Below are 10,168 nucleotides of genomic sequence, written 5' to 3'. Positions count from 1 at the left end.
ATGTGCTCAAAAGAGACCGGTTTGGACTTTCTAATGAATGCGTTAATAGCAAGGTGTCAGATGTATGGCACTGAATTGTACTCATCTTTCACACAAAACCAGTATCTGCCAAGAGGGTCAGACTTACTGCATCACTCAATTGGATTGTTACCTCAAAGTAACCATGTCACTGTGCAACCAGTTCATAACTTTCTTGCATTGAGGAGCCTCATCTCTTTACATCCTTGAGGAGGCTTACTAGTTTAGGGCATTAAGGACACACAACTGTGGGACTGCATACAGAGTAATGGGCATAGGAAACACAAGTAGTACAAGTAATTGTTCAAGTCAAGGAGAGCTGAAACTACGCCCAGCGATATGTTTGCTCAAACCCAGAAAAGCGCTGTGGTCATAGACAACGGGTCAGGTTTGATCAAAACTGGTCTTTCAGGGGAGAAGCTACCACGCTTTGTTTACAGCAATATCATAGGTAGAGCTAGAGCCATGTCTGTGATGATTGGAGCCGGGCAAAAGGAGTACTACATTGGGGATGAGGCCCAAGCCAAAAGGGGAATCCTCTCCATCAAGTATCCAGTGGAGCATGGGGTAGTGACCAGCTGGCCTGATATGGAGCTCATCTGGAGGAATGTGTATGAGTGCGACCTGAGGATCCAGCCATCTGAGAGGCCCGTCTTGGTCACCGAGGTGCCCCTGAACCCTCTCTGCAATCGGGAGGCCATGACACAGGTACTTTTTGAATGTTTCAGGGTGCCTGCCATGTATGTTGCCATCCAATCAGTGCTGGCACTCTACGCTTCTGGCCGCACCACGGGCTGTGTGGTGGATTGTGGAGCTGGGGTCACGAACACTGTGCCCATTTTTGAAGGCTACTGCATGCCCCGGGCTGTCCTCAGGCAGGATGTGGCAGGACATGACCTCACTGACTACCTGATGCACATTCTGTCTGAAATCGGGGTGTCTTTGGTCAGCACATCTGAGCGGGAGATTGTCCAGGACATAAAGGAAAGACTCTGCTATGTGGCTGTGGACATAGGTATGGAGATGTGTAAGAGGCCCTGCGAAATTGAAAAGGACTATCGGCTGCCAGACGGCAATGTGATTATGGTGTACAACCAGAGGTATCGCTGCCCAGAGATCCTCTTCAGTCCAGCGAACACTGGCCAGGGCACACCAGGCATTCACGAGTTATGCAACAACACTATCCAGCGGTGCGACATCGACCTTAGACAATGTTTGTACTGTAATATTATCCTCTCTGGTGGCAGTAGCCTCTTTCCCGGCATGCATGAACGACTGACCAAGGAGGTCTGCAATCTCGTACCATGTGACACCACTGTCAAGGTGTTTGCTCCAGTTGACCGGAAGCTGTCCGTGTGGATGGGAGCGTCCATCCTTTCCTCTCTTTCAGCCTTCCAGCAAATGTGGGTGACAGCCTTCGAATACAAAGAGGTGGGACCCAACATAGTCCATAGAAAGTGTTTCTAAACTCCAGTTGTTAATACATTTAAAAATGAATTGTGGAAAATAAAACATCATAGTTTTACTTAGAATCTTAAAGTCCTGTTTATTGACCAAAAAAGGCAGTGGAGCTTTAGGTCTACAAATTGGTCTTCAGGGAAAATGTTTTGAAAGTGCACATGTACATACAATGAGTGAAAACTTTGAGGTGTGTTTTTTCTCCACAAAATATATGAATTGTTATGTTGTGAGGTTATATTCGACTTCCAAACAGGCTCTATCCATGAGGTGACTGATGGCAGGCAGAATGGAATGATCACTGGTGACAAATAACCTGAAATATTATCCACAACCATCATTAAAATACTATTAATGATTTGCCATTTGTTGACTGCAGCCCTAGACAGTGAAATGGACTTGGCTCCAAAGTCTCTGAAAGGCTGCTAAGTGCCTCTGCATGACACATGACACCTTTACCAAGTCCTGGCTGTGTGGCCGATTGCATTCATGCAGTGTTAGGTTATATTAAATGAATTGTATATAGCAGTTTTTACTCCCTTCAAGGGACTTCTTCCTGCTTGGGCTGTGGGCCGTGACTGCATCAAAGTATCACACATGACACTTGCTTATTGGCCACCATGCAAAGAAATTGATTTGCCTTTAATCGTCCTGTGCAATGAGTACCAACGTTCAAGAAGGAAGATTTTCTCTCTCATTGCTCATAAACAGACGTGTTTTGCATAGTCCATACCTCCATTGGCAATGATCATACCATTACACCTACACATATAAAACCTGACTAAAATATAGTCTTGTGTTTAGGGTTTTGTACTCATGAAGGAAGTGACCAGATATCGGGACACCCAGGTCTACTCACAGCCTTCGGTACTAAATGAAGAGTCGGTCAGCCAGTAGAGAATACAAGCTAATAATTGTTTATTCAGATTCACTCAGAGTGGAGTCCCATCTACCCAGTTTCTAGGAGTGCTGCAGAGGGGACTGAAATCAACAAGCATAAAGATACATATGTACATTTCACAACCGGGCGAAGGCTCACCCACAGTGGAATTTTCCAAGCAGATGCAACTGGACAGTGAAATACAAAAAATAAGTTTTGATTCTCATATTCCACACCACCTAATACAGCTCAAGCTCGTTTCACCCTGCTCCTGCCACCAGAGAAGCGGGAGAGGGCCTCTCTCTAGAATGAAAGGTATGCACTAATAAGAACAGCGCACTCATTACAAAACAAGTCTAATGTGGAGAAATTAAACCTATGGTGGAGCATTTCTAAGAAGTGAACTAGATCAGTTTTGACCAGCCTGAAATGGTGCCCACAATGAAAATGGTGCAGCGAATGCTAACCTACATAAAGCAATACGTAAACATAAATGTTTCTATTCTAACAGACCCTCCTTTGAGCATGAGCTAAGCATTTTCTAATAGCAAATAAAACTACAAATAATAGGGTATAATTATACAAATAAACAATTACGGCCATTTTGTATTATCAGCATCAGGAAGGGAAACAGTGAGGAGGGAAGAAGTCTAAAAAATACCCTTGTCTATATCCATAAGATCCTCAATTTCTTTCTGCACCATAATAGCAGCATTTGTATCATTAATCGATATTTTTCTTTTAGGGGTGAGAACAGTGGTACAATAAGAACAACAGAGGGGGAGACACTGAATTAAACACAACAGAGTGCTAACATCGCACCAAGATAAATACATTTTTCGAAAATCCAACCCCAGCTTCCAAAGAGTGACCAACTCCAATTCCTACTTTCCATTCCCTTGACATTCTCAAGGATATCCAAAATATGCTGGGTGATTTTCTTTTCCATATTTGTTATCCCAACTACACACTGATCGCCAACTACCGCGTATACACCACCACTCTTAGCCAGAATAAAATCCACTGTATATCTGGTCTGCTCCGAATATATTCGCATACTTTCCAACTGAGTGGTGATGTCACGTAAAGCTGCTACATTAGTATTGGATAGAATTTGCAGCTTACATCCAAAGTACTCTCTAGCTATTGCACCTCTAGCCAAGGAAGTATCACCCAGTGTGAAAATGGAAGAAATAATATACTCAAATGTAATGCCATTGCTGTATTGGTTTTTTTTTTTTTTTTTTTTGAAGACCTTTATTTGCATCATTAGGATATACATGCGTGGGCCTACAACCAATCTGGCCGGCCACAAGTCAAAGACGATCAAGAGTCAAAATAGGCGACACAAGGCCAGTTGGCAGGCAAGCAAAAATAGTTAAATAAAGCCAGAAATGGAATAAGCGGCAATAACGGCCCAATATCAGGATCAATGAGGTCTATTTTATAATATGGGGACAAGGCTCATGGTTGACTCACAAATACGGGAAACCCCAGAAACAGGAATACGCCCATGCCAAAATGAGAGGAGGAGGTCGTAAGGGCACGAGTCGACCGTAGCACAAAACAAACGCAAAATATAGTGAAGAAGCATACAAGTGCTACCAAGATCTCATGACCGCCACCCAATAACACGCTAACAGAGGCAAGGGGAGCGGATAAACTGTACGAACCGAAACACCCTCTCTCAATACGAGCCTGGGAAAAAGGGGGGAGGGGAGGGGGAAGGGGGGGGAGGGGAAAGGGGAAGGGGGAAGGGAAAGGGGGAAAAATAGGGGGGGAAACAGAGGGGAGGAAACCAAGAAGGGACAAAGAAGGGGGGGAAAGGAAAGAAGAAAGAGCAAAAAAGAAATAGAAAAGGAAAAACACAATCGTGCAAGATGGGCGCCACCCCGGGCCAGGCAACCCGCGGCTAATAATACAGAAGAAAGTGAAGAGCTGGCGAAAAGAAGGGGATGGCAGTCGCGACAAAGCATCGAAACCAATAAAAGTGGCACAGCAATAGACCCCAACCCACTCATGCCAGAGAAGCGAGGACAGAAGCGGCACCGCTATTAAGGGATAGAAAAGGGCCATAGAACCAAAAGAAAACATCTGAAAGACCCCGCCCACCCGTCCCACCCCGCACCCCTGCAGAAGGCTACGGCCTACCCTCCAAACAGCGTGCCTGTCGCCCTAATCCGAAACCCGAAATATAGTGAAAAAGAAAGTAGAGAAAGAAGACAAAAAGAGGAGGAGAAGAAATACGAAACAAAAATAAAATGTGAGGGAGGAGCCAGAGGACATGAGCAAACAAATTCGGCTACGACCCTCCCCCGACCAACGAATGAATAAGTATCAAATCAATACTACACCTTCACATACAGCAAAAACCACAGGGAGGGGGAGGAGGAGGAGATTGTAACGTTTCACCGGGTCGGAAGTACAAACATCAGTGCAACGGGCAGGTAAACCAGCAAATTATCATGTCGTACAACTCACCCCCAACCCTTCCTAACCACGAAACCAACCCAATAAAGGATAATGTGGAGCGGACCACCCAGCACAAAATAATCGTAATGTTGTCCAGAGTCACGGCAGTGATATAAATCAGGGAGAGCCTTCGTACGGAGGGAATACAAAAAATCAATAAAGCAAGTCAATTGTAGCAGCAACGACAGGGCAAGCAAAGGCAGGCCGGAGTCCAGGTGCGCAGTTCGACAATACAAAGGTACCCCTCCAGGACAAAAGTTCGAATCCAACGAAGCGGGAGCAAGCAGCGGCCCACCATAAGTCCCAGGTACCCGGGAAGAAGCAGTCCTCCGCGCCGTGTGGGAGTCCTCGGAATCCAGGCGGTGAGGAAGCAGAGGGTCAAAAGTCACCGGCCCATCAAGCGGCCGAAGAACAGCAACAGCAACTCCCGGCGCAGCCGAAGGGGGCGAAGCAATGGCGGCAGCAGGACGAGAGGGGTGCATGGAAGAGCGGCGGCCCAAAATGGCGGCAAGCCGCATGGGGTCGGTGGAGGCACCGGGGTCCAAGACAGCGTACAATGACATCAAGGCGTCCAGGACATCTCCGGGCGTGGGCGCTCGGGTACACACCCAGGCCCCCGCACAATCCGGCCGGCAAGGAGTGTCGTCGTAGAGCGCAGCACCCCCCGCGTTTTCGGTAGACATCTTGTGAGTTTCGCCGCCCCACGCTCCACCGTGGGCCCCCAAACAGTTCCCAAATGTAGGACTTTACAGACCTCCGGAGGCTCCCAAACACGGCCTCTCCGGCACAGGATGGGCGAGCGCCCGATGGGGGGGGGGTCCCCTCCGAACAGTGACAGGCCCCACAGGCGAGGGCCAGGCGCGGGGTTCAGGGCCGCCGGACAGGACAAAGGCGAGGGGACCCCTTCACACAGTCAGCCCCCAGCACATCTCGTCCCCCTCCAGCCGCACGGTCCAGTCATCGGGGCCGGTTCAGGATCTCCGGGGCACACGTACAGAGGTTCCCACCAGTGGCTCTCTCTCGCGGCCAGGGCCGGCAATCTCTTCTCCGCCGGTCGGTCCCGCAGGCGAGGTCCCGGTCTCGAGGTCCCGGAGGCCCCAATCTCACCGAGGGCACAGTTGCGGACCCACAGCACACAGGAACCTCCGGACCAGACGGTGAGTAAGAGTGGGTCTTTAAATTTCGAATTCTGTATTGAAGTATCGTCACAATGCAGGATATATGGCAGGATAGTCGAGGTTAGCCGGAGGGTCGACGGAGCCGAGCTAAAAGGCGGCCATTCCGTCCCCGAGCTAGCCATTGCTGTATTGTTGACTTCTATGTCTGTCACCCCCCTCACAAAACTCCTTGGTGAGGGTTCTTTTGACCCATCTAACTTTAAGCATCTCAAGTTTACAGGGTACACCCAAAGGCAACACCAGCCCAAAGGCCATATCATCTGTCCCATTATAAACATTAGAATAAGTCCCATTAGACAAAAAGAAAAACCCTGGGTGTTCATAAATTTGCCTATCATAATCCACTGTAGAGTATCAAGTATTCATTCCGAAAGTGCTTGGATCATCTGTTTTCACCAGCACTAATCCTGAACAATTTACAGACAATGAAGTATCAGTTCTATTGATAATTGGACAACCAACAGGATAATAACCAGCTTCCTGGGAAAAGTCAATTCCTTATAATGCCAACCCACCAATGATATATTCTGTGCGTCCATGTAGAAATTATCTCAATATGTATTATTATCACTACCAGGGTAACTTTCTCCTGATGGTTTTCTAAGATGTAGGCATGGGCCTGAATACCCAGAACAAAATACTCCTTTAACTTCCATAAAATCAGGGGTTCGAGTATATGTATAATTCACAAGTGATAATGGATATGCAGTCCACAGACTGGTGACAGATTGGGTGGGGTAACAAGCTGTACCTTCTCCCAAAAACTTCTTATGTGTTTCTAAAAACACATTATTTGGTGCTGCTCGTTGTAGGAGAGTAGGGTCTGCTTCCTATAGTTACCCCCACTTTCCGCTGTGTTTCACTGGTTTTTCGACTTTAGTCTGGCTGTGGCCCTGCTAATCAGGACCAGAGCCTAGCGGTTCTCTCTCTAAATTTATACCATATAAATTTAGGTACATACCCACTTGGTTACTGGGTTACCCTTGTGAGTCCCTGTATATGGTACCTTAGGTACCCAGGGTATAGGTACCCCAGAGGCCTACCAGGCGTGAGTCCCTTGCTCACTGGATTCAAGCAAGCCGGGCTGAAGACGGCTGGATTGCCAGAAACCGGTCCTCGGAAGCTTGTTTCCGGTCCAGGGAAGGCATAGCTTGGCAGTTCGGGCTGGACTGTTCCCATGAGGCTCAGGGTCAGACTGATTTGCATATAGCCATGTCTGAACTGGGGTGGCAGAGTGGGCTAAAGAACGGTGATGGATCAAACCCAGATCTTTTGACTGGGTGTGAGTGTTTGATTGGTTCAGATGCTCTGTCCATCACCACCCCCTTTTGTACCGCTTTGGCCGCCATAAGTGTGGCAGGGTATGCTCAGACGTGAGTCCCTTGCTCACTTTGCCACTGGATTCAAGCAAGCCGGGCTGAAGACGGCTGGAATGCCAGAAACCGGTCCTCGGAAGCTTGTTTCCGGTCCTGGGAAGGCATGGCTTGGCAGTTCGGGCTGGACTGTTCCCATGAGGCACAGGGTCAGACTGATTTGCATATAGCCATGTCCAAACTGGGGTGGCAGAGTGGGCTAAAGAACGGTGATGGATCAAACCCAGATCTTTTGACTGGGTGTGAGTGTTTGATTGGTTCAGATGCTCCGTCCATCACCACCCCCTTTTATACCTACCAGGGGCTGAAGCATGTGTTGTGCCACCCCTGGGCAGCCTTACAAAATAACACCACAGGTCTGCACTTGCAGCCTGGGTAAGTTGGTGTAAGCACCTCTTACTGAGATATAGTATACCTATATCTACCTATACATATAGATACATATTAACCTATAAGTCACTCCTATGGCAGGCCTTGACAATCCTGAATGCAGAGTGCTTGGTTTTGTGTGAGAGGGTGCCCTAGCATGAGCGGAGCCCGTCTGCAGCTTTCGTAAATACCTCCTTATAGCTGTTCTATGATATAGCCATACCAAATTCTCTTAAGTGCATTATAATACTCGCGGTCAATGCTTTTGGCTTTATCAAAACATGTCGTGTTTGGTGTCAAACACTTTGGAATACTACCCCCCGCCAGTTCTTGCGGCGGGGGTAGCATTCCACCCTTCTAGCGGGAGAAGACATGTACACACTGGTATACCCGGTTAAAGTTTAAAAGAGCCTCAGCATCACAAAATGGATGCTGCTGCCACAGACACGAGTCTGACCTCCTGCTGCTGGACAAAACTCCAGCAGGGGAGGCCTGGACAATAGGTTTCCTGTCCAGGGAGGTGCAAGCACCTTCCCAGACAGGCTTTAGTGTATTGGGGTGGGGCGGGTTGCATTCAGTGAATGCTTTTCAGACACTGCCTGGGGCACACAAGGGGCTCCATGCATTTCCCAGTTCAAACCGGTTGCTGGCCCAGCTCTGGCGTGAAACTGGACAAAGGGAAAGGGGTGAAACCATCCCCGTCCCCAGGTCCTCCCATAGGTGGGGCCATAGAGTTAGTCCATCCCCTAAACTTAGTATAAGTATAGGAACCCAGTTCCTAGGACTTTAGATTACCCTGGACGAAACTCTGCAACATATATCCTGGACCTTCGACATTCCATATCGACTGGAAGACGGAAGAATCTCCCTTGAGGTCAAGGAGTGACCTCTCTGTTCAAACAGCCACCAAGAAGCATCTTTGCCAGTCTGCATTTTTGAGGCTCCCGCTGGATCCCGAAGAATTTGTTACACAGGACACAGACTTCCAGATATCTCTGGAGCTGACACGAGTTCCCAGCAGAGCTGAGACCTGTAGCTGACACTAGAGACGTGGGACCGGAACTCCTGGACATCCTGCATTTTTTCAACTGACCCACTTCCCGATGTTTCCGGAAGTTGTGCATTGGGGTATTTGAAGCCCCTGCCCGAGCACCTTTTGCACTGAAGTACAGAGGCCAGTACTCCACGAGTGACCTGTGAGTCCCCTTTCTTCACTGCAGCTCAAGGCTCCTTTGCGGTTCCTAGTCCGTTGGCTAGTGAGCCCCCACAAAGGCCAATCCTTTGTTTCTTGGGCTTTCCTGGTTGCTTCAGACGTGCTCTGACTCCCCTCCAAAGGGTGAGTCCCTCGGGCCTTGCTGGTCTGCAACAAAGCCAATCTTGTCATCTTGCGTGGGTTGCTGTTGCCAAGGCTTGTTGGGTCCAATCCGGATTCTGACACTGCAACACTCAACATCCTTTGTGGGACAGCTCGAATCCAGCTCCTGGTCATCGTTGATGCCTCCTGGTCCTCGTGGCTGAAGAGTCAAGCTTCAATTCTTTCACCTGAAATCACCCGACATCGGCTGGCATCTTCCTGTCGCCATCCTGGTCACTGGTTAGTGACCCAGACTCTGTCCCCTCTGCTTTCAGGTTCTTCACATCTCCGATCCGCCCGGACACTTTTCCTCTGGCCGCCTGCAGCACTTCTTCGCAGCTCTCCATTGGAATCGACGACGAAACCCGACACCAAAAGACACCTATGCACCCGGCTTCCCTGGGTGAGGTAACACGAGTACTCCGGTGCTTCTGTGGGTCTTGACTCTCGAAGTGTCCTAGTCTAAAAGGGTTCCATCGTAGTGCACCTCTAAGTGTCCTTAATCTTTAAAATTGTAACTTGTTCATTCTCCATAGAAAGTCAATGGTGATTTGCGCCTGTGTTTAGACACTGCACGTGTCCCCCATGGGTCTCCTGAGTCCCTAACTTGGGTGGTTCCTGGTTGCCCCAGCGGTTCTACAGGCCCCAGGCCTGCTTTCTAACCCTCATTTGGATCTTATACCACTATTTTAGTATATGGTTTGTGAGGCTCCTAGGGCATAACATATACTGTGCAACTTATCGTATACTAATTAAGTTTCTTGTATTGTACTTTTACCTCTGACCTCATAAAGAGACCAGAGGGGTTGTGTTTAAAATAAATACATATATATATTATATATACCTTGTGTGTTGTACTTTCATTTGATCATTCAAGAGATTATACCTGGTAAAACAACTTGCTTGACTCGCCTCTAAGCCTTAGCCTGAAGGCTGTTCTCCACAGCTACCACTAGGATAGCTTTCTATAAGGTTGACTTTCAACCTACCATCAATAAGGGTCATTTGGACTGGTGCAAGGTGCCCACTAGAATAGTAGACATCATATGCCAGGCCAACTTCTCAC

General features: G+C 48.2%; 1 protein-coding gene across 1 annotated transcript; it reads left to right on the top strand.

Moving 5' to 3' along the window:
- Positions 1–357: 357 nt before the first annotated feature.
- Positions 358–1,485, top strand: LOC144791232 (actin-1-like). The gene has a single exon (XM_078665883.1). It carries the CDS (start codon positions 358–360, stop codon positions 1,483–1,485), a length of 1,128 nt encoding a protein of 375 aa, XP_078522009.1.
- The last annotated feature ends 8,683 nt before the right edge of the window (positions 1,486–10,168 follow it).

Source organism: Lissotriton helveticus, chromosome 11 (assembly GCF_964261635.1).
Source record: "Lissotriton helveticus chromosome 11, aLisHel1.1, whole genome shotgun sequence".
NCBI lineage: Eukaryota > Metazoa > Chordata > Amphibia > Caudata > Salamandridae > Lissotriton > Lissotriton helveticus.
The sequence above is the reverse complement of the archived record's forward strand: the minus strand, read 5'-3'. Positions and strand labels throughout refer to the sequence as shown.

Excerpts from the sequence above, each read along its gene's own strand:
- LOC144791232 (XM_078665883.1), top strand. The coding sequence starts at position 358 with ATGTTTGCTCAAACCCAGAAAAGCGCTGTGGTCATAGACAACGGGTCA.